The sequence below is a fragment of the Esox lucius genome, chromosome 13 (genome assembly GCF_011004845.1).
Source record: "Esox lucius isolate fEsoLuc1 chromosome 13, fEsoLuc1.pri, whole genome shotgun sequence".
NCBI classification, from domain to species: Eukaryota; Metazoa; Chordata; class Actinopteri; order Esociformes; family Esocidae; genus Esox; species Esox lucius.
Window position 1 is genome coordinate 29,178,111 of NC_047581.1, and position 24,983 is coordinate 29,203,093.

The 24,983-nt window shown below is 44.8% G+C and overlaps 2 protein-coding genes across 7 annotated transcripts in view; both read right to left on the reverse strand.

The window, feature by feature from the left end:
* cds1 (CDP-diacylglycerol synthase (phosphatidate cytidylyltransferase) 1) overlaps positions 1-4,034 on the reverse strand; it is a 32,296-nt gene extending 28,262 nt beyond the window's left edge. The window contains exon 1 of one of the 2 annotated variants that reach the window (XM_013136926.4): positions 3,569-4,034. In XM_013136926.4, coding sequence (XP_012992380.1) covers positions 3,569-3,637 — 69 coding nt within the window. In that variant the 5' untranslated portion in view covers positions 3,638-4,034. Of the gene's footprint in view, positions 1-2,927; positions 3,023-3,568 lie in introns of those variants that run through there. The other variant, XM_034296452.1, reaches the window with a different exon arrangement.
* Positions 4,035-8,124: 4,090 nt separating this feature from the next.
* wdfy3 (WD repeat and FYVE domain containing 3) overlaps positions 8,125-24,983 on the reverse strand; it is an 82,646-nt gene continuing 65,787 nt past the window's right edge. For 4 of the 5 annotated variants that reach the window (XM_029124586.2, XM_029124587.2, XM_029124585.2 and 1 more), the window contains 26 exons: positions 24,524-24,681; positions 24,308-24,385; positions 23,683-23,916; positions 21,754-21,928; positions 21,408-21,568; positions 21,097-21,245; positions 20,448-20,568; positions 20,038-20,204; positions 19,862-19,916; positions 19,554-19,673; positions 19,321-19,438; positions 19,053-19,159; positions 18,381-18,534; positions 18,183-18,274; positions 16,199-16,411; positions 15,561-15,711; positions 15,125-15,279; positions 14,375-14,533; positions 14,075-14,254; positions 13,639-13,821; positions 13,370-13,466; positions 12,673-12,858; positions 11,725-11,985; positions 11,490-11,601; positions 10,240-10,437; positions 8,125-9,522 (listed from right to left, as the gene is read on the reverse strand). In XM_029124586.2, coding sequence (XP_028980419.2) covers positions 9,402-9,522; positions 10,240-10,437; positions 11,490-11,601; positions 11,725-11,985; positions 12,673-12,858; positions 13,370-13,466; positions 13,639-13,821; positions 14,075-14,254; positions 14,375-14,533; positions 15,125-15,279; positions 15,561-15,711; positions 16,199-16,411; positions 18,183-18,274; positions 18,381-18,534; positions 19,053-19,159; positions 19,321-19,438; positions 19,554-19,673; positions 19,862-19,916; positions 20,038-20,204; positions 20,448-20,568; positions 21,097-21,245; positions 21,408-21,568; positions 21,754-21,928; positions 23,683-23,916; positions 24,308-24,385; positions 24,524-24,681 — 3,905 coding nt within the window. In that variant the 3' untranslated portion in view covers positions 8,125-9,401. The remainder of the gene's footprint in view (positions 9,523-10,239; positions 10,438-11,489; positions 11,602-11,724; positions 11,986-12,672; positions 12,859-13,369; positions 13,467-13,638; positions 13,822-14,074; positions 14,255-14,374; positions 14,534-15,124; positions 15,280-15,560; positions 15,712-16,198; positions 16,412-18,182; positions 18,275-18,380; positions 18,535-19,052; positions 19,160-19,320; positions 19,439-19,553; positions 19,674-19,861; positions 19,917-20,037; positions 20,205-20,447; positions 20,569-21,096; positions 21,246-21,407; positions 21,569-21,753; positions 21,929-23,682; positions 23,917-24,307; positions 24,386-24,523; positions 24,682-24,983) is intronic. The other variant, XM_029124584.2, reaches the window with a different exon arrangement.

The window sequence follows — 24,983 nt, forward strand, 5'->3', positions numbered from 1 at the left end:
CAAAAATGTGCTGGAGTCAGTGCTTCAAGAACCACCACGCACAGACGTATGCAAGACATGGGTTTCAGCTGTCGCAATCCTTGTGTCAAGCCACTCTTGAACAAGACACAACATCAGAAGCGTCTCGCCTGGGCTAAAGACAAAAAGGACTGGACTGCTGCAGAGTTATGTTCTCTGATTAAAGTACATTTTGCATTTCCTTTGGAAATCAAGGTCCCAGAGTCTGGAGGAAGAGAGGAGTGGCACAGAATCCACGTTGCTTGAAGTCCAGTGTAAAGTTTCCACAGTCAGTGATGGTTTGGGGTGCCATGTCATCTGCTGGTGTTGGTCCACTGTGTTTTCTGAGGTCCAAGGTCAACGTAGCCATCTACCAGGAAGTTTTAGAGCGCTTCATGCTTCCTGCTGCTGATTAACTTTATGGAGATGCAGATTTCATTTTCCAACAGGATTTGGCACCTGCACACAGTGCCAAAGCTACCAGTACCTGGTTTAAGGACCATGATATCTCTGTTCTTAATTGGCCAGCAAACTTGCCTGACCTTAACCCTATAGAAAATCTATGGGGCATTGTGAAGAGGAAGATGCAATACGCCAGACCCAACAATGCAGAAGAGCTGAAGGCCACAATCAGAGCAACCTGGGCTCTCATAACACCTGAGCAGTGCCACAGACTGATCGACTCCATGCCACGCCGCATCGCTGCAGTAATTCAGGCAAAAGGAGCCCCAACTAAGTATTGAGTGCTGTACATACTCATACTTTTCATGTTCATACGTTTCAGTTGGCCAACATTTCTAAAAATATTTTTTTTGTATTGGTCTTAAGTAATATTCTAATTTTCTGAGATACTGAATTTGGGATTTTCATTAGTTGTCAGTTATAATCATCACAATTAAAAGAAATAAACATTTGAAATATATCAGTCTGTGTGTAATGAATGAATATAATAGAAGTTTCACTTTTTGAATGGAATTACTGAAATAAATCAACTTTTTGATGATATTCACATTTTATGACTAGCACCTGTAAATGTTACGTTTTGCATGTTTTTTTCCACTTTACCCAAATCGTACTGAACGTGAATTCTGCGAACCGTTACACCCCTAGTAAATATTTTTTTTATAAAAATCGAATTTCAAAGCGTCTGACCTTCTGATTGAGGGGATCACAGGACTAACTGGCTGTTAGGAAAAAGAAAGTCACGGATGTCTGCAGCCTGGGTGAGACGCATGGGAGTTCCCTGACTAAACAGCAGTGTGCTCCGCTAGCATGGAACATCCCATGACAAGCCGAGGTACAACTGCACGCACAGGGAAGATAAATCGGAGGATATGGCGGACACAAAGACGTCACATACAAGGTCAGAAACAACAACAACAACAGAGCTTTGACTCCCCTGGGATGCAGTTAATCCACTTAATTCTCTACTACATGCCAATGTCAAGGAGATCAATCAAGGAGGGTTAGGGGTTAGGTTCAGGCATTACGTTCATGTATTGTTTAGGTTATTGAGGGTTATGGGTTAGGTTAAGGGTTAGGTTCAGGCATTACGTTCATGTATTGTTTAAGTTATTGAGGGTTAGGGTTAGGTTAAGGGTTAGGTTCAGGCACTACGTTCATGTATTGTTTAGGTTATTGAGGTTAATGTTAGTCTTAGGTTAGGGGACAGTTCTTTATGGCAATAAAATGGCCATCACTTTGATAGTAAAACCAGTGTGTGTTTGTGTGTGTTCAAACTCTGCACAGCAGGTGATAAATTGGCTGCCAGACGACGGCTTGAAAAGTTATTTAGATTGGCCTACATGTGTTGCTGAAGCCCAAAATATTTTGGGATTAGGATTAAATAGGGAAAATGTGAATTTTGAGGGAAATACATTTTGGTCCCTAGAATATTCTCATGACTATAAAAACAGGGTCAGCCATGTGTGGTTATGTTTACACTACTCTAATGAGCTATAAAAGCAGGTTTTCCAGGAGCACCAAAGAATGACTGGCAGAGAAGTTTAACAGGAGGGACCTCAATTAAACATCAACATACGCAGACAATGAATGGCTGTGTGTGCGCAACCAACCTGAACCATGAAGACAGACCCTGTGTAGCTAACAAATAACCTGTTTTAGAACTAGTTCTATGCAATTAGGTTGTCATTGACAGTTAGGTTCTGCATTAGGTAGCCTCATAACAATTACGGCAGAGTTTCCAATCCACTGCCATTTTCCAATCACTGCTACGTCCCAGTCTAAGAAACACGCTGAAACATAACCGTGCACTTCACAAGTAATATAGCACCGTTTGGACGTGCCTCAGATACTTTCACAATGAGCTTAATCAGATAAGGCATGAAATACTCAACTGTGGAACACCGATTGATGGACACGTTATTTTAACAAAGGAGCGTTAAAAAAAATGCAAACAAAAAACGTGCAATTAGACAGGGACATAAAAAAATACATTCCCAGCTACATCCCTGTCCGAATCTACAACGGAGATAATACAATTATGCCAAGACTTTCACTCACTAAGCAACAACGTTGTTCAAAGCAACGCTCGAACCAATATGATGTGTCCATTGCTTAAGAAAATTCGAGATATGCATAAAACTAAACCCACAAAGTTACCGCTTGTATAAAACTGGACAAAGAGAAGAACCCCCTTTGCTACGCCACTGTGTAATGCACATTATCACCACGCGATTTTGTCGATTGTGACGGGCGGGCAAAACTTCACATACAACTTTGTTGACATGTTTACAAGGCCTGTACCATGTTACTGTAATTAACTATAAAGACGAGTGTTTTTCATGCTACTCTTCACAACACTTACAAGCCTCGCCTTTGTAGTAAATCACAACTTACATACCGTCTTTACAGTTTTTAAAAGCAGCTGACCATTAGTATACGAATAGATGAGTTATTGTGCCACTTACTCCCAGCAAACCACATTCACGTTAGCTTCTCAACACCTCACTCGGAATCCTAACATTATTAAATTGAAAATGAGAATAAAAAAAAAAAAATAACAGGCTAGTTAGCATTGCCTAAATTCCTGCCCAGGGAGTGTACAGCGCTAGATCTGTCAAAATGACAGCGTGGTCGTCTTCCAATGGGGAAGCAGCTTACTGAAGCTTCGGGTTAAAGCATTTGAATGATAAAAAAACAAAAACATTCTACAACTTCTGTTAGACAGCCCATTTCTATTTTACTGACCACCTTTATAGAGCAATTGTCTGGGTATAGTTTCGCCTGTAACCGCTTCAACTGGCTTGACATGTTCAAAGCTAGCAAGCAACCTGCTTACACTAGCACGATAGCTGTTTAGCTGTGTGACAGACAGGCAAAGTCTTAACAAAACGAACTACTGTTTTCGCTACAATAGTAGAACATAGCGGATAAGAAGCTAAACAACATGACAATGTCAACGTGACAGTTTGCTATATCGTTCAATGTCGCCAGCTACCGTCAATTAGCAAGGACGTACGTTAGCTATTTATTTCGCTAGCCCGGGTAGCAAACTTGGGCACTTAGGTAGTTAAGGGACAAAACATGTATTCTCAGTCAAGTTTCTTACCTTGTCACTAATGGTTTCACTGACGAGGTCAGTGTCCCCACCTCCCCCTCTCTTCCTTAGCTCCGTCATGTCTTCCTCCTTATTTCACTCACAACAACACATATGATTCCGAAGGAAAAACTAGCAGCCACTGTACAGTAACACGGTTAGAATTGAATGTCAGCCCTAATCCGGTTATGAGGATCTTCTGCTACCATGAAATAACCGTCGGTTTCCGAGTCTGCAAAGTGCTGTCTCGGGTGCTGTTAGTGTGACAGACCATTCACAAAACTAGACACCCTCTCTGCAGCTCCTTTCGACCAAATGCGTGCATTTGTTTATCACCGCTGTTCTCGCTTTCCGTCTCTGCTGTCTGGCGGATAGTTGGTGGCGCTGCAGTGAACGACCGGGCTATCCAATGTCTCTGTGGTATCGACGCTTTTCTGTGGTAGCAGCGGTGACGGGGGGGGGGGGCACAGAACCGCGACGGACAGAGCAGGTGATATAGAATAGGCCATTACCTCGTATTTGTTAGTTTTCCTGTTGATGGCCAAGTGACCTCACTGCCCAAAGCGTAAGTTAACTGAAGTTAGTATATATCTGAAATGACTGTTCAATTGAGGTCGAACTACTAACACAATTGTTCTGCATGAAATGACAAATAAAACCAATACATAGCTCTAATTGGTGGTAAACAGCAAGTATTTAATCGAAATGAAATTAAAAGAATAAGTACCAGATCTATTGCATTATTGTAACATAGCTTCTGTAGGGGTTATTCTAAGTTTTTTTTTTCTCATTATCGTACTGATGACGAATATACAATGAACATTCAGCATTACCTCATCCCTGACTGCACCCTGGATACTGTAGTAACGCAGTCCCATATAACCGCCAAAATAATCCAGGATTTCATTTTGGTCAGACCTTATTTTTCCATAAAGAGTACAAAATGCACTCCTGTCACAACTGTACACAGACCTGTCACTCGGGGCTTATAACAGCTTAAAACAACTCAATGCCTTTTTTAAGAAAAATGAACAAAAAAAATAACAATAGCAATGCCAATAAAACATGTACATAGCACTGACACAGAAAGTCAGTGGTGTTAATCTGACATGCAACAAGTAAACAAACTTGCTGAAATTACAATAATTGTTTAAAAAAAAAAACACATTAAAAACCCAGTAATAGTTGCATAAATACTTTATACAGTTCATTACACTCTGTAGGAGAAATGCACCTTTTCTTTGAAACGAAACCCCAACAACATAACATTGCATTCGATAAAAAATTATGATTCCTATTCCTCTCTAAAAGTTTTATAATTTTTTTTGTACATGAGAAGGTGCAAATAATGATTGATATATAATAACAAGCTATCTGGTTTGTCTTGAAGCTGCTTGGTGACAGCCAAGTCTTATCTGCTATGATGATTGCACGCTAGATACAGTACATGAATCTAGAATAATTTATCAATAGAATTAGAGTGCATATTCTACGGCTAAGGGAGAGAAGTCAGACTGTGATCGATTGAGAACAACTCATTGACTGTGTCTATGTAACAGCTCTTTACAAGTGTTTTTACGTGTCAGAAGAGGGATGCCAAAAAAAGTCTAAAGAATTGTAAAAATACAAATGAAATGTGTAGTAAAGGAAGCAGCACTTAAATGCCCTGTTGCCCACAGCATCAACAACACATAAGATTGAAAGAGGAGGGATAAAGATTGACCCATGATGGATCAGGACGACCACAAACTTTGTGTTCACACTTCACAATCTCTGCGTGTACATAGAGAAACCCTTTGAGCACTTTTACTTTTTAACGGACGACACATAGCTAGCTAAAGACACCTAAGGGTGACGTGTGACGGATGGGCAGTCACAATGGTGTTTCTTCTGAAATACGGAGTGGATTTTATACTACAATCTACTACAAAAATCATCCTCGGTCAAAACAAGCTCTGTCCACCCGAGGATTCCAGTAACAACTGCAAAACACACTGACAGTCCTACAGTAACTTCTCTAAGTAGGTGTTATAACACAGAAATATTGTTTATAGAACAGGCCTCTCTATTCATGTCCATCATTGTATAGTGGGTAAAATTATATTTCTCAGATGAGTCCACACTCAGTATATTTGCTCACGGCTACACCCATTTCAATGGCCCTCTTGTCCAAGACATCTCCTCTCTAAGGGACCCAAGTCAGAGCGACAGAAATGGATATACACACGCGGCACGCATTAAAATGACTTGAGGGGACATATTCAGCACGCGGGCCACCAGTTTTAGACCAGTGTATTCGAGCATCATGGGCCGAGTTCATGGAATAGGGATGCCCGCCAAGCATCACAATGCGTGGAAATCAACATCAATGGTCCTTGAACAGACAGACAAACCATGCACCCCCTCCCCAAGAAAGTGTTTTGCAGGTAACAGGGAGATCTGGAGGAGGACCGTAGGCGATACCATCACCATATTATGTCATGAATCGGAAAACAGTCTGTGGTTGTTAACAGGGCCTGATCATATACAGTCCCCTCCAAAAGTTTTGGAATGGCAAGGCAAATTCCTTTGTTTTTGTTCTTCACTGAAGACATTTGGGTTTAAGATCTAACGATGAGTATGAGACAAGAGTTCAGAATTTCAGCTTTTATTTCCTGGTATTCACATCTAGATGTGTTAAACAACTTAGGACATATCACCGTCTGTATTAGACCACAGCATTTTTAGGTGAGCAAAAGTATTGGAACAAATAATCTTAAAGTAAATAACATTTAATATTTGGTGGCATAACCCCAGCTTGCAATAACTGCCTCAAGCCTGCGACCCGTCCACATCACCAAACTGTTGCATTCCTCATTTGTGATGCTATTCCAGGCTTTTACCACAGCTTCTTTCAGTTCTTGTTTGTTTCAGGGTGTTTCTCCCTTCAGCCTCCTCTTAAAGAGGTGAAATGCATGCTCTACTGGGTTAAGGTCAGGTGATTGACTTGGCCAGTCTAAAACCTTCCACTTTTTTCCGCTGATGAAGTCCTTTGTTTTGTTGGCAGTGTGCTTTGGGTCATTGTCCTGCTGCATGATAAACTTCCTCCCGATTAGTTTCAATGCATTTCTCCGTAAATTGGCAGACAAAATGTACACTTCTGAATTTATTCTGCTGCTACCATCATCAGTTACATCATCAATAAATATTAATGAGCCTGTTCCAGAAGCAGCCATGCACGCCCAAGCCATGACATTACCTCCACCATGCTTCACAGATGAGCTTGTATGCTTCAGATCATAAGAAGTTCCTTTCTTTCTCCACACTTTGGCCTTTCCATCACGCTGGTAAAGATTAATCTTGGTCTCATCAGTCCATAAGATTGTGTTCCAGAACTTTTGCGGTTCATCTCTGTACTTTGCAAATTTCTATCTGACCTTCCGATTCTTATTGCTGATGAGTGGTTTGCATCTTGTGGTGTGGCCTCTATATTTCTGCTCTCTGAGTCTTCTTCGAACAGTACCTTCACCCCTGCACTGTGGAGGTGGTTGGTGGTGTCACTAACTGATGTTTTGGGGGGGTTTTCTTCACAGCTCTCACAATCTTTCTGTCATCAACTACTGTTGTTTTCCTTGGCCGACCTGTCCGACGTCTGTTGCTCAGTACACCAGTAGTTTCTTACTTTTTCAGGACATTCCAAATTGTTGTGCTTGCTATGCCCAATGTTTGTCCAATGGCTCTGGTCGATTTTCCTTGTTTTCTCAGCTTGACAATGGCTTGCTTTTCTCCCAAAGACATGGTCTTCATGTTGGTTTATCCTCTTTAACAAGAAATGCAGTCTTTATAGGTTTAAACCAAGGATGAAAACTTAGACTAGTCATGCAGAGCTATTTAAAATTTGAACAATCAACCTAAAAGGCAACACCTGGGCAACAAGTTCCAATACTTTTGCTCACTTGAAAAATGGGTGGGTTCGAACAAAGGGTGGTATGTCCTGAGTTGTTTAAAACATCTAGATGTGAATACCAGGAAATAAAAGCTGAAATTCTGAACTTTTGTCTCATACTCATCTTTTGATCTTAAACCCAAATGTCTTCAGTGAACAACAAAAACAAAGGAGTTTGCCTTACCGTTCCAATACTTTTGGAGGGGACGGTAGATGCAGCCAGTCAGAATGTAGGTAGGGAGCACATGCAGTCACTATGGTTCACGGTCTACTGTATTAATGCAGCTTTTTATTATTCTCTCTGAAGGAAGGACATGACACCCTGCCTGTAAGGAAGGAAGGAAAATCCAGTTTTCCTGTGCATCTACACAGAAGGTGTGTGATGAGGCAAAAGCAATGCTTATAGCAATGTTGTACGTAACACAATGAAGCAATACAGTCACTGTCAACCTACTAGTTACAACATACAATATGAATAACTGTAACTAGATGTGCCTTGGGAGTCGGTGAGAAAGTAACAAAGACATTGGACATATATTATGTATAGACAGTATATATACATATACACATCCATATATATACATATACGCATACATATACATACATACATATATATATATACACACATATATATACACACATATGTATATATATATTCATATATATATATTTATTCATTCATAATTCAATCAAACAGATGATTAATTCAAGATGAATTTTCACTAGGAGACATCCACACCTCTTATAGGGTGTTGTGGATCAGCGAAGATATCAAATAAAACTTGATATGTTAAAAAGGGAAGGAATCCCTGTAAAACTGAAATGATAATTTCTCCAATCTTGACAAGCAGCAACAAATAAAACGATCAGGGACTAACCTGTGTAAGTCATAAAAACACAACTCAATGGTACATCCACATGACAATTCCTCAAACACAGACGGAATTTGCACATGAAATAAAGCAATTTGGCAAAACGAATGACAAATCTCACTTTGATGGCAATAGTTTGATACTGTGGGCAACTCACAAATCAAATCACATGTTGTAATAAAACATTTAAAGAAATTTCAAAATAAAAAAAGAAGTTATTGCATAACTAGACACGCTGGTAATGTTAACACGCAGCATTAATTTAACATTCATATTCCCCTATTGTTATAATTGTACAAGTCCCAAAACGGCATCCTACTCACTTTTTAGTGCACATCTCTTGCCCCCTATTCTCACCAGGCTCCATCAAGAGTAGTGCTCTACATAGGAAATAGGTTTCCACGTGGGACTTAGTTGCTAAAATTCCCTCTGAGCTTCCGTGACTCGTGACCATACATATTATTGTTCCACACAACTGTTGTGTTTTTAAAGCCGGGAGTGGTTAGTGACAATGCTAGTTTACAGGAAACAACAATTATTATAATTTTGTTCTCAGTTTTTCCTGTTCTAGTTAAAAAGGCCAATGTAAGTATTTACAATATAAACATGTTTTCCCTTCTGAACTACGCGAGGCTTGTCGTTCTGTGCGTTGGTTTTCTAAAATCTAAACTACAAGATGGTAGACGGAAGATGAATCTGACAACGGAGCTTTATTTGGGGCCGAAAGAAAGCAGAAGTTAGATGGTTTACAACCCTCACCATAATCCCCCTTCCTAATTCATACCACAACTCGCATTCTATCCACGCGTTTCCCAACCAGACTCCTGGCCTGGTCATTCCTAACCACCACAGTAACGGAAACAGTTGCCTCTTCAGTGATCCCTTTAAAAGCCTACATCAGTCAGTGTTTTACATTGGGTCACTGGACACGTGCGTGCGCGCGCGCGCACAGCGGTGGTATTTAAGGGAGGCAGGGTTGCACGGGAGGGTGAGAGACGGGATAGGACACAGGTTCCCTAGGGTAGTGCCTTCAGGCTAGTTCCCGTGGTTAGTTTCTGCAGCTGTCCTCGCCGATGCGCTCGTGCTGCAGGTTATAGTGACAGTTCTGACACACTCTCACCGGGGACGATATCTTCAGACGCTTGATCTCCGACTGAAAACGACTACACCTGAGAGACAGAGCAGGGTAGGAGGTCAAACGGGGGAGAGGTATAAGTGTATCATTCAACATCCTTTTCTTTCTTCACTACACATTATTTGGTTCACTCACAGCCTTTATCCAAACCAAACCCAAACAAAGTCTGAGCTAATCTGTTCGTGTTTAACAGATGTTCCCTCAACACTGTTCTTATAAACCTCTAACTACAATCATATACAATGTCCTTAACAACTCTAACCTTAGCCACAAACACTGTCCTCATTACCTCAAACCATCTAAACTGTCCTTATAAAACATCTAACCCCTAACCAAATACCCTGTCCTTATGAACCTCTTCTCCTCTACATTGTCCTTAGGAACCTCTAACCCTCTACACTGTCCTTATGAACCTCTAACCCTCTACACTGTCCTTATGAACCTCTAACCCTCTACACTGGCCTTATGAACCTCTAACCCTCTACACTGGCCTTATGAACCTCTAACCCTCTACATTGGCCTTATGAACCTCTAACCATCTACACTGTCCTTATGAACCTCTACTCTTCTACACTGTCCTTATGAACCTCTAACCCTCTACACTGTCCTTATGAACCTCTAACCCTCTACACTGTCCTTATGAACCTCTAACCCTCTACATTGTCCTTATGAACCTCTAACCCTCTACACTGTTAATATAAACCTCTACTCTTCTACAATGTCCTTATAAACCAGTGGTCCAGGGACTTACTTCTGACAGAAGAGCTGCCCACAGTTCCTACAGTGGTGGCGTCTCTCAGTGAGGGAGAACCGCACGGCGCAGCCTGAACAGCTGTCCACCACCTCGTCCTTCACCCAGTGGTCAGCGGCCGACCGGCCAGGCTGATCACTCACAGACCAGCTAAACACCCGGCCGCGGCCATCACCAACCAGGATCCTGCTGTGGTCTCTGAGGATGAGGAGAAAACAGAGTATCCAGAAGAGCATGAGTGGCCGCTACATTTCATCAACATCTAACATTTCACACCTCAGCCTGGGAGATGTTTCAATGACTATCACCCGCTTTCTCCAGATAACGCAAAGAAAAGGATCAACAAATGATCAAGTGTACTAGGCTCATGTGTGACGTGGTTGGAGTTTCCCTGTGTTATCTAATGACAGGCGAGGTCATCATCCGCCCTAAGATGTTTCTGTTCAACGGGGTCTGACCTCTGGCCGGGCCTCTGAAGGACATTAATACACAGGTCGTTGTGGAAAGATACTTCGCCCCCCCCAGTCTGAGGTCCTGTGCGCTCTGGATAAACACCTCTCTGTAAAGTTGGAGCCCACTGTGTTCCTGGGAACTTCCAATGCTTTAGCTCCTCCACATCCATGCTATTGCATACTTCTATCTTGGTTGTGGACGGAAGGTTCCTTGGAATTCATGGCTTTATGTTCTGTGCTCTGGAATACACTGTGTGGGTCAGGTGTGCTCATCCTCCATCGTGCCAAGTCAATTATATTTACCACAGGATGATCTCAAGGATGATCAAAGAACACAGCATCTGAGTTCAATCAGGAGAGTCATGGCAAAGGGTCTATATTTGTACCAGATATAAGTCTGAGATTAAATGTAATTTTTTTATATTTCCTCTCATGAAACACATCACTGTAATACCCTCCAGCCCTCCCAGTCACATTACTGTAATACCCTCCATCCCTCCAAGTCACATTACTGTAATACCCTCCAGTCCTCCAAGTCACATTACTGTAATACCTCCATCCCTCCAAGTCACATTACTGTAATACCCTCCAGTCCTCCAAGTCACATTACTGTAATACCTCCATCCCTCCAAGTCACATTACTGTAATACCCTCCGTCCCTCTAAGTCACATTACTGTAATACCCTCCAGTCCTCCAAGTCACATTACTGTAAAAACCACCAGCCCCCCCAGTCACTTTACCGTAATAGCCTCCAGTCCTCCAAGTCACATTACTGTAAAAACCTCCAGTGAACCTACTTCGAGATGGCCAGGGATGTGATCTCTGCTGGGTGAGCATTGTCTTTCCGGTCAAAAGCGGTGTGCATGGTCAGTTTGCTCCGGAACACCAGCTGGCGTTCCCATCTGTAACCTGCACACACACACACTGGAGACTGGTATACCAGAGCACACACTCTCCAGGCAGCTGGATCGTAACACACATTGAACATTTGGGCTGCCGTGTGTGTTGAGCCGTCAGAGGAGCGGTGCGTACCTGCCCTGAGCTGGTTGTACGGCCGGGCCTCCATGGTGGTGGGGTGTAGGGGCTGGGGCACCCCGCCGTGGCCTGCTGCCGGGTGGGGAGGGTGGGGGTGAGAGGGGACCCCGGGTTTGGACTGTCCCGTCTGACCCTCTGAGTAGTTGACGAACACAAAGCCGTCCTTCTCGTCCAGGCTGAGGGTGTCGGACCAGCGACGGGACTCGTCTGACCCGCTGTCCACAGACCAGGTGACCCCTGATCGCCCCCCCGCGACCCCTGGACCAGAACAAACGCTCATTTGATGTGGTTCTTGGGAATATGTTAGAAGGTTTCTGTTTCAGCTAATTCACTGTTCAAGTGATGAATGAAGAGGAACAACGTCATGCAAGACAGATATTCACATTCCACTCGGATCAAAAGTAATCCCAAGTTAATAAAATATTTGTATCCAACTAAGAGATGAAGTAATTGTTAGAAATCAGCCAGTTCGTATAGTGGTTGTAATAATTATCGCAAACCCGTTTGTCAAGGGAGAGAGAAATTCTATTATTTCTTGCAGCATTAGAAAGTCTTGTTCATGAGGTTACGGACCTGGTCTTCCTTACACAACCTCAGTCTCATCTCACTCTCTCTCTCTCTTCTCACTGTAATGTTGGTTACAAGCTGATATATACATTGAAGGGTGTGTCTAGCTAGCAAAGATCAGGTTTCCAAGACAGTAACCCCATGCCAAATGGTCATTGTAAACATTCCTGGGGTTATCAGAGCGCAACCTACAGAAAGATAATCTAAACAGAGAGGTTTCTGTTGTTCATTATCTAGGCACATTCACTTCCAATGAAACATACATTCACGATGTAATTGTTAATGCTCAGATTACACATAATGAAAATCCACAGATACATTTTAAATTGTCTAACTAGTTGGTAAAATCACCTTTGACTGGATGGCTGGTTAACTCACCTTTGGGTCTGTGAACGGCGCTGCCTGGCTGGCTGCCGGACCCTCCCTCTGCCGATCCAGCCCCTCCCCCTGCTGTGGCTGCAGAGTGAGGGCGGGGAGATGGTTTGGAGTCCGTGCTGAGACTGGGCTCGTCTCCGTCTGATTCGCTGCTGTCGTCATCACCGTTATGGGTCTCTGGTCCCTCTGCTGGAGGAGGAGTTACAGGAGGAGGACAGGACAAACTGATTCACTGGGCGTTGGAGGGACAGGGCAGTCTGATTCACTGGGCGTTGGAGGGACAGGGCAGTCTGATTCACTGGGCGTTGGAGGGACAGGGCAGTCTGATTCACTGGGCGTTGGAGGGACAGGGCAGTCTGATTCACTGGGCGTTGGAGGGACAGGGCAGTCTGATTCACTGGGCGTTGGAGGGACAGGGCAGTCTGATTCACTGGGCGTTGGAGGGACAGGGCAGTCTGATTCACTGGGCGTTGGAGGGACAGGGCAGTCTGATTCACTGGGCGTTGGAGGGACAGGGCAGTCTGATTCACTGGGCGTTGGAGGGACAGGGCAGTCTGATTCACTGGGCGTTGGAGGGACAGGGCAGTCTGATTCACTGGGCGTTGGAGGGACAGGGCAGTCTGATTCACTGGGCGTTGGAGGGACAGGGCAGTCTGATTCACTGGGCGTTGGGAGGCACCATGTTAAAGAGAAAACTTACCCAGCTTGACCTCCGTACAGCAGTCAGGTACATCAGGGGGATCGATTGGTTCTGGAGCAGGGGTTTCTGGGACTTGTAGGAACTCCATTCTCCAGAACTACAGGAAAAAGAAATAATTACGATTGACGATTGAGCGATAAGACAGTATTCCCAGAAATAGATTAAGAACTTTTTTTTTTAAACAACCCCAGAAAGAAATGTTTTGATAAGAACTAGGAGGAAAACGAGGAGGAGGAAGCTGAGTACTAAGAACAGGAAGTGGTGGTTACCCTGACAACCCCATCGGAGTGTCCGGTTACGATGACGTTCTGCATGTCCCACTCATTCATCTCAGACACACAGCAGCAGAGGATCTGTTGGGAGCGTCCCGTGAAGGTGTTGGCGCTGGCGATGGGGCTGCCGTTGATGCTCCAGACATGGATGTAGGTACCAGCTGACGACACAATGTCTCCCTGTGCAGTACACACACAGCCAGAAATGAACAGCCAGAAATTCAACACTACTGTTGTTAGCTCCTTGGGGTTTAAGGCCGCGTTTTTCTGTAAAAGCACTTTGTGACAACTGGCGTTATAAAAAGGGCTTTATAAATAAATCATTTTTATGAATAAATAATCTTTGAACAGGCCAATATTCCTCAAGAGGGGACCGTAACGCCCTTCACTGAAGAGTAAGACGCTGCGCTTCGTGTCCTCGGCGTTGCCTCACCGTGAGCTCATTGATGCAGAGGGCTGAGACGGGGGCCCTGTGGCCCCTGAGCTGCGTGACGAAGGACAGCTTGTTGAGGTCCCAGATGATGCACGTTCTGTCCCGGGAGCCGCTGACGATGATGTGGTACGCCGACGAGGCGGTCAGGCACGTCACCGCATCAGTATGACCCAGCAACGCCTGGTGGAGCACGCATGCATGCGCGCGCACACACACTATGAGTAACAGCTGCATCAACGCGGATGGACAGTCCAAACTGTGTGTGTGTGTGTGTGTGTGTGTGTGTGTGTGTGTGGTTACCTGTTTTAGTGTGAGTGTCTTGGCCCTCTCCTTGGAGGTACCTGTCTCCCACACACAGATGGCTGTGCTGGTTCCTCCGGTGATGATAAGCTTGGGGTTGGGGCAGATGGCACAGAGGACCTGACCCCACTCTGACAGACACTCGTACACCACCACCGCCTGGAGACAGACAGAGAAGACACTCATACAACACCAGCTCCTGGAGATACAGAGAAGACTGGTCCAAACACCAACATACTGAACAGGGAGACCAGATTGGTCAGTTAGTGGAGGAAGGAGGCAGGGGATTGAACCGTTAGTGAAATGAGGAGATGGGGCATTGGTCACTTGGGAGAGGAAGACTAAAGTGCTGAATTCTTAGGCAATATTAAGTCAACCTTTCCCTTGATTCCTCAAATCATTTCCTTTTCAGTAGTGGAGGAAAAGGTTAATATTGACTACCTTCTGACCTTCCCCTCTGGGGGGTTTTCAGAGGGAGAGGGTGCAAGGATTCAAGGAATGACTGAAATGGAGCCATGGACACTGGTAAACACCATGGAAAAAAAAGGCGTTCTACATCCCACTGTATTTCTATGACTACAACATCAACTGATTAGCATGTACGATCACGTCTCCACGGCGATCAGGACTCCACAGCCTGAGCCAACTGACCTTGTCAGACTTCCAGCGGAGGTTGGCGTATCCTCAGTGTGTGTGTGTGTGTGTGTGTGTGTGTGTGTGTGTGTGTGTGTGTGTGTCTGACTAACATACCTTGTCAGACTCGTAATTGGCCAGTCGGCAGGATAGGTCAGCGTAACCCCAGGCGAAGGTCTTGCTCCAGTGAGGCGGTTGGAGAACTTTGTTCTGCTCCACTGACAGGATGCCTTTATCAGTGCAGATGATCTGACCCACAGGCTCCTTGAGCTCTGAAACACATTGACAGTTGACTTGTTTTAGTGTGCGTGTGTGTGCGCAAAACATGGGTGTTTGTGTGTAGAAGTACACTAAGACAATTGCAGTGGTCTCCAGTTTTGTTTTATGTTATAATTCTCTACTTTTAGGTGAACGCCCAACCGGAACTAGGATGACTGGGTCTCCAAGCAGGAAGAGAACATAACCAGCTAGTCCTCAGAACAACAGCAGCATTCAGGAGCTCCCCCTGAAATTCAGACATTGGGTGGGTGTGTTTGTTTCTTTGAGGCCCAACCTTTGACAGGGGCTAGAGAAGGTCGGAGGTTGTCCAGATGATGGAAGAAGATCTTGTCGGTGCTGGAGGAGAGGGAGCCTGGTATCCCCCCGGCCTCCCCCCCGTTGGACTTACTGCGGACCCGCTTTGGAGGATGGGGCTTCTTAAACAACTGGCAACACAGACAGACAGCCTGGGGGTCAGTGTGTTGGGTCGGTACAGACAGCCTGGTGGTTAGTGTGTGGGGTCAGTACAGACGGCCTGGGGGTCAGTGTGTTGGGTCAGTACAGACAGCCTGGGGTCAGTGTGTGGGGTCAGTACAGACGGCCTGGTGGTCAGTGTGTTTTGTCAGTACAGACGGCCTGGTGGTCAGTGTGTTGGGTCGGTACAGACGGCCTGGTGGTCAGTGTGTTGGGTCGGTACAGACGGCCTGGTGGTCAGTGTGTTGGGTCGGTACAGACGGCCTGGTGGTCAGTGTGTTGGGTCAGTACAGACGGCCTGTGGGTCAGTGTGTTGGGTCAGTACAGACAGCCTGTGGGTCAGTGTGTTGGGTCAGTACAGACAGCCTGGGTGTCAGTGTGTTGGGTCAGTACAGACAGCCTGGGTGTCAGTGTGTTGGGTCAGTACAGACAGCCTGGTTGTATTTTAATGGAATATACCTGTTTGGGGATTTGTCCAAAGTTATTGATGAACCCGATGGTGGCGGTCTCCTTCAGAGGGTCGTTGATGTTGTAGATGTCCACCTGGCCCTCGTAGAACAGGTGGTGGAACACGTTAACGGCCTCCACCGCTGGTGGGCCCTGCTGCTTGAAGCCAAAGATCAGGTCTATCCACTCATGCAGGTGGGCAGACACATAATCACACTCCAGAGCCTAGAGAGACAATACAACACACTGTCATATACTATACAGACTGGTCATCAATACAACATACTGTCATATACTATACAGACTGGTCATCAATACAACATACTGTCATATACTATACAGACGGGTCATCAATACAACACACTGTCATATACTATACAGACTGGTCATCAATACAACATACTGTCATATACTATACAGACTGGTCATCAATACAACATACTGTCATATACTATACAGACGGGTCATCAATACAACATACTGTCATATACTATACAGACTGGTCATCAATACAACATACTGTCATATACTATACAGACGGGTCATCAATACAACATACTGTCATATACTATACAGACGGGTCATCAATACAACATACTGTCATATACTGTACAGACGGGTCATCAATACAACATACTGTCATATACTATACAGATGGGTCATCAATACGACATATACTATACAGACGGGTCATCAATACAACATACTGTCATATACTATACAGACTGGTCATCAATACAACATACTGTCATATACTATAAAGACGGGTCATCAATACAACATACTGTCATATACTGTACAGACGGGTCATCAATACAACACACTGTCATATACTGTACAGACGGGTCATCAATACAACACACTGTCATATACTATACAGACGGGTCATCAATACAACATACTGTCATATACTATACAGACGGGTCATCAATACAACACACTGTCATATACTATACAGACCGGGTCATCAATACAACATACTGTCATATACTATACAGACGGGTCATCAATACAACATACTGTCATATACTATACAGACGGGTCATCAATACAACATACTGTCATATACTATACAGACGGGTCATCAATACAACATACTGTCATATACTATACAGACGGGTCATCAATACAACATACTGTCATATACTATACAGACGGGTCATCAATACAACATACTGTCATATACTGTACAGACGGGTCATCAATACAACATACTGTCATATACTATACAGACGGGTCATCAATACAACATACTGTCATATACTATACAGACGGGTCATCAATACAACATACTGTCATATACTATACAGACCGGGTCATCAATACAACATACTGTCATATACTATACAGACGGGTCATCAATACAACATACTGTCATATACTATACAGACGGGTCATCAATACAACATACTGTCATATACTATACAGACGGGTCATCAATACAACATACTGTCATATACTATACAGACGGGTCATCAATACAACATACTGTCATATACTATACAGACGGGTCATCAATACAACATACTGTCATATACTGTACAGACGGGTCATCAATACAACATACTGTCATATACTGTACAGACGGGTCATCAATACAACATACTGTCATATACTATACAGACGGGTCATCAATACAACATACTGTCATATACTATACAGACCGGGTCATCAATACAACATACTGTCATATACTATACAGACGGGTCATCAATACAACATACTGTCATATACTATACAGACGGGTCATCAATACAACATACTGTCATATACTATACAGACGGGTCATCAATACAACATACTGTCATATACTGTACAGACGGGTCATCAATACAACATACTGTCATATACTATACAGACGGGTCATCAATACAACATACTGTCATATACTATACAGACTGGTCATCAATACAACATACTGTCATATACTATACAGATGGGTCATCAATACGACATATAGGCCAACAGGGACAGACAGACAGTATATATCACCAACCTGTCGATGGACTCTGATGAACTCTCTTGGGTCTCCCTTGGCCCATGGAGGCAGAAGAACATCTCCTAGTCTGATCCCGTTCTGCTTGGCACCTGTTAAAACAGGCAGCAGCAAACATGATGGCCAGCATCAGTTATCTGTAAACATGCTTAGTTACAGGATCCACAGCAGGAGGGAGAGACAGACAGAGACACATACCAAGGTCAAAGTTGTTGGAGTTAAGCATGAATTCTGGAAGGTAGAAGAACTCAGGTATGAGCTCCTTGACGTCGGCCATGTTGTGTTTGGAGGCAGAGAGCCAGGCTTCCCGCACACTGTGAAACATCCTGTCTGCTAAATCAAAGTGACCTCCCTGTTGGGTGCAGCAAGACACACACACACACACACACACATTAAAGATACAGCACTCAGGTCTCTGACACTCAGCTCCCAGATCAGGTAGACACGACCCATGTTATTATTCAGACTGTTTATATGGAGTTAGAAACCTGCCAAAAGGTTAAGCATACGTATTGTTATGTTCGTAAGAAAATCCATATGTCAATTGGTAGCAAATAATATGAGTCCATCATGGTAACAGGGTGTTGGTACGTTCACAGATCTAATTTCACACTTACATTTCATGTTTTACGTCTGACTTTTTACGATCATACCAATTTACCCATGGATTTTCCTGCAATTTGAACAATACATACGCTTAACCTTTTGGTGGATTTCTAACTCAATAAGTTTACTGTTCAACATCAGTGGGAGATAAAACGATAGAGACCAGCCCTAACCTCAACGCCTGACTGAAACAGACATAAGACCCAGTGAAACACTTGTCTGGAATGAGTGGTACCTAAAGCCTGAGGAAGATCTGGGTGTTACCTGAAGCCTGAGGAAGATCTGAGTGAAGGGCTCCATGCGGACCAGGTACGACGCCACAATCATCGCTGAGGAGTAGTGAGTTCCATAGTGATAAGCAGGGGTCTCGCCTAAAACACAGACATATTAGCAGAACATTTCATGGACATAACTAAAATGTCATTCTTGTTCAGGAACAGGGTTTGGTAAACTGGCTCCTAGTGCAAAATAATCCCGGCTGTTTATTGGCCCCTGGCGTGGATCTATCCAGGCCACTGATTGGTCATCTTACTGGTTGGGTCCTCCCAGTCCTTGAACCTCTTCTTGTACTGGGTCAGCCTGTCGTCCGTCTGAGCTCCCATTGGTTTAGCCAGGTTACGGAATGTACGCGGGTTGTTCAGGTCCAACTCCTGCAGAACCAGTCCAGGTTAACAACACAGCACATGCAGTGGAGTCAATGAATTAACGCTGAGACGGACGGAGGTTGGACTCAAGCGCTAAAAACCTCCGGTTATGACCCCTGACCTCAGAGTCGTAGTCCGCCAGGATCCAGGGGAACACAGGGTACTGCATCAGGTCATTGTAGGATCGCCCCGCCAGAGTGTTGAGGTGCATCAAGTACTGGAAGTTGCTGATCTCACCGCGCTATGGAAACACGAGGGGACACAACACTGACATCAGTTCCATGATAGCAACACTCATTAGTACAGATTATTATCCTGTATTTAAATGTATTTTACTAAGACAGACTTGTTACAGCGCCCTCCTGAGGTAGGGTATAACAACACATGTAGCAACAGAGGTTCTGATTTGGTGGCTCCAAAAGCACTCACCTCCCATCTCTGGGTGACAGACTTCTCCCCGACCAGAGTGCTGAGAAGGCCTGACCTAACGGGAGACATTGCAGACAGTTTGAGTACGGAAATAATAGAGGCATTCACTCGCCCATCTAAAAAAAAATTATAATATAGAAGTGTACGATAAAGAATCTATGGCTCGTTTAAGGTACCCCTGTTCTACGCTGGTGTTAGGCCTCTGTCCCGAGACGGACTCTGAGCTGTCTGCCAGCGAGGGAACCACGGCCAGGAAGCGCTGGTAGACTTTGTTGCGGACTCCTTTCTGGAAGGCCAGCAGGTAGTTTCTCCCGTCTCCAGAGAACACCTCTACGGCCATGGGCTGGAGCAGAGACAGGCAACCATGGAGGGAATTATCAACACAGTATTTAGGTTTTATTTTATTGGGCATCGAATTACAACCAAAGAGCCTGCTGGAACTTTGTCATATTTTGTGTTTTTTTGTGGCTAAACCGTTTTGCCATGTTCCGTGGAAATATATACAGAACAAAACTTTGAGCGGGTTCAGACTACACGAAATGTCCCAAAGAACAACCAGAAGCAATCTGTTGCTGTCACCGCTCACCTGAAGCAGGTAGCGTCTCTTGTGGACCTCCTTAATGTCCTCGTAGGCGAAGATACTGCAGGTCCTCTTTAACTGGCTCTGGCCCTGCCGTGCCCCCCGCGGGATGATGGTCTCATGTAGACTGAAAACAGAGAGACTAGTCAACACCCAGACATCGTGTCAAACACCCAGACATCTCCTAGATGACGTGTCAACACCCAAACATCTCCTAGATGACGTTTCAACACCCAAACATCTCCTAGACATGGTGTCAACACCCAAACATCTCCTAGACATCGTATCAACGGCTAAATATTTTGTAGACATGAACTGAGCTTCAGAGGACACACTTTCCAATGTTTTACTCTCCCAGAGGTTTCAAAGAAAGGCACAAATAGGACATTAGGAAATTGAAATGGGAGAAAAACATGGGCAGCGTTTCTTTTTAATAACAATTCAAATGAAAATGCAAACAGTTCACTCTTCTTGAAATCTTGAGATGATACGTAGGAGTTAAAAGTGAAAGCTCAGTGAATGCCTTCGAGAACAATTGACCTTGATTAATCTGAACAAAATTGCAATAACCAACTTGGTTGTGCTGCGTCAGCCAGGTGAGGTCTGAATACAGCTAAGTAAGGGCTTAGAAAAACCTCCGAGGTGTTAGACCTACTTGGCGGGCAGAGTCTCAATGTCTCGGATCTCTCTGGAGACGGTCATGGTGAAACCATCGATGACGTAGAAGTGTTCCTTCCCAAACAGCAGCAGCCCCTCGCTGGTATCCAGGCCCTGAACCCTGGCGCAGCGGTACATGTGCTGGATCTGACCCGGGAAACAACGCTCGTATAAATAGACGCCCCAGAGCAAACCAAGCGAACACATCTCCTAGCCTCCTCCAACTTCTCTCTCCCCTTATGTCTTCCTCCCACAGTTCCTCCAGCATTCTCCTCCCCCTCTCCTCCATCCTCCCACACCTCCTCCTACCTTCTCTCCCTCCTCCAGTAGCCGTAACAGCGAGGTGTTGTCAGTCCTTTGCTCCTCATCCAGTCCTCCTGACTCCAACAGCTGTTCCTGGAGCAGGTCTTGTTCCTCGTCGGCTCCGTCTGCTGTGGAACGTGACCTCTTCAAAGGGGCCTTTACAAGACCTGGACCAGGAGGAGAGACAGAACGGATAAGGGCAAAAAAAGGAGGAGGAAACAAAGAAATCAGACACTGATTCATTTTTAAAACTCTCAAATAAATTATATATAAAAAAAAACTATAATAATAATAATGCTCAGACTTCTGACAATTGTGCCTGTCTGTGTGTCTGTCAGTGGGTCTGTCTCACCTTTGACCCTGGCAATGGTGTCTTCTCCGTGCACCTCTCCAGGTTCCTGCTGTGTGGCTTCACCCTCTGTGCTGTGGTCTACAGAGTGCTGGTACATCCCTGGGTTACCGGACAGCACTCGCATGTAGTACTCCTTACTGTCATAGCTGATCGCTCGCCGGTACCGGACTGGCTTCTGGATGGGGGATAGGTTATTACCATGGGGAGGCATAACGTTGGCCAGTGTTGACGTGCAACACCATTTGCAGAACGCTAACCCCCCCCCCCCCCCCCCCCGGTAGCCTCTATTGTTCACTAGGTGGACAAACCTTTCCCATAAACCCGTAAAAAAGGACACATACGAACATGCCACCAACATTTTAATCTCGCAAGCAGAATTCACTTTGGACAATCAAATCCAGAAACATTTGAGAGTCAGGACAAAAGGCAGAGGTAACTGAAATATGGAACAGATAGACAAATCTGTCTTCAGACAAAAACATTTTGTCTATTAAAAAATCATGACAAAACCCTGCGAGCCACAAAGGGCACTGTTCTTCCTTTGATTTTTAATTATGAAGACTGTGTAAGACAGGCATGGGCAACTGCGCTCTTTGTGCGGCCCTCAGATGAAAACAGTAAAAGGATTTACACACCAAAAAAAGTATATATAAATATATGTTTGATCTTAAATTTGTTGTAAAGTTAGTATCGGAAGCAAAATCTATGCTGGAAACAAAACATGAAATAGACTTGAAATAATTGTTTGCATGTTTACACATAAAACAGTAATTTCAGGGTCTCAGAAAGTTGCTGTGATGTCTTCTAATTGTAGCCACAGTGTGTAGCTGATGTTTGCGCCATAAAACACTTGATGATTCACCTTGGTGATGATACCAATTACAGAAGTCTCTGTAAAAGCCAAAATATCAAAGTAGTGAAAACAAAATAACCAATAGCATTGAAAGGGTCAACACGCTGAATCCCGGGACAGATGAGCAGAGCGGAAAAATATTTTACAATTATACATATATACACAGATATACATTAACTAGCATCCGACCTAGTGCACTTTTAATGCATCTGTTAATCATTACACAGACGTGTGGCTGTGTTCCAAGTTAATCTCCTGCCCCCTGATGACCAGTGCATACATTCTGTGGGCCCCACCACCATCCAAGTTGCCCATCCCTGGTGTACGATATGTGCTCCATTTTTCAGCTAGATGTTGACAGGAAGTCAGGCAATTCATTGAGGGGACTATTGACCCACTGGGCATTTCTGAATATACACAGGGTAGGGAAAAACACTTCACCGTTGTAACACTAACTGTTTTGTTGTATTACAAGCGCTCATATCTCCCATTCGGCCTGAAGTCACTGGGATGTCCTCGGGTCAGACTGGGCAGTGATCCATAAACATATCTGCTCTGCTGCTGAGTCATGTGTCTGAAGCGGGCTAATTCAAGTAGCATCAGCGTTATTTTCTCCCACAAACACTCCATTCGATGCCGATTAGCCCACGGCACTGCCTAACACTATGGAGGCCATTTCAGGCTGTGATCAGCGAATTAGCCTGCCCAGTCTGACCCTAGTGCGGCGCTGGTTAGCACTAGGGAGGCCAATCCAGACTGTGATCACCGAATTAGCCTGCACGCTGGCTTGCACTAGAGAGGCCAATGCAGGCTGTGATCAGGAAATTAGCTTGCAGCACTTGCTAGCACTAGGAAGGCCAATCCAGGCTGTAATCATCGAATTAGCTTGTGCGCTGGCTAGCACTATGGAGGCCATTTCAGGCTGTGATCAGCGAATTAGCCTGCCCACTCTGTCCCTAGTGCGTCGCTGGCTAGCACTAGGTAGGCCAATCCATGCAATGATCAGTGAAGGCACTATTCCCATAGCGGCAGATCCATATGGCTTTAAACCTGCCGATATAGTGGTGGTCTTTTACCTGTACTTGGCCATTGGTGCTGGGTTCCGGCTCTGGGACATATGGATAATGTATGTAGAACATGTCGTTGCGCACCATCTTCTTCCTCATGCGGCAGGGTCCCTCCGTCATCTCCAGCAGGAACTTGTCCAGATGGGATCCGATGGGAGGGCCCCAGAGGCCCCGCTCTCTCAGCAGCTCGTACTCTATGGAGGCCCACTCCTCAGTGACGTACTTCAGAGCATTCTGCTGCCTCTGGGATGGGGGAGGGCAGGGGGTACCCAGGGAAACGAGAGGGAGAGGGCGGGAGGGGGATGGTTAGAGACAGGCAGAAAGACGGAAGAGAGAGAGAGAAAGGTAAACAGTGGCAATGTCCCAAGTCCAATTAATCTTCTCTGGTGATACAGTCATGTGAAAAAGCAACTTGTCTAAGTACGGTTCGTCTATCAGCCACAGTGCGCCTTTTTATTAACTACAATGAACGGAACAGCTTATTGACACAGAAAACATTTCTTTAATCTTCAAACTCTTTGCTCTGCACAACATCTCATTACAGAACTGCCACTATTGACCAACTCTCGGAGCATCACGGCTGTACTTTCAGGCGGCTGATGTCCAGTCTAGGGTTCTATTTCAAGGCCCTCACCTCCTGGTACTCCTTGTACTGCATGGCCACCAGATCCCTGACCACCGCTATGTGGGTGAACATCCACTGGAATGTCTCCTGGAGGTGGAAGGAAGAGAAGCCTCAACTCATCGTCACCCTCCACCAAATCAAACCAGCTGAGCAGTGGTGGAAGTGTGTGAGTGTGTGTGAGTGTGCATCATGTGTGTGTGTGTGTGTGTCTGTGTGTGTGTGTACCTGTGCAGAAAGGTTGTTCTTGTTGAGGGAGTTTTCCTTCTTGGTGCGCCGAGCCCCGGTCAGTTTGGACAGGCCAAAGCCACTGCTGACCCGGGACAGTTTGGACTGGCTGGCCGGCACCACGGACTCCCCTCGGCTAATACACTTCTTCTCATAAACTACAGGAGAGAGAACACACACGCACATGTGAACCAAAGGTTCAAATGAAGAGAGGAGGAGAGAGACTTCAATATGCTTATGATGTAATATCCTCTGACCTCAAAACCTCCTTTCTTAAGTAACGTCCAACATTATCTCCCCAAGCTCCTTATGTGTGTGTATGTATGTATGTATGTATGTGTTAGCAAGTGTGTATGTGTGTTAGCATGTGTCAATGCGTGTTAGAATGAGTGTGTTACCGTGTTAGTATGTGTATGCATGTAAGCATGTGTGTATGCGTGTTAGCATGTGTGTATGCGTG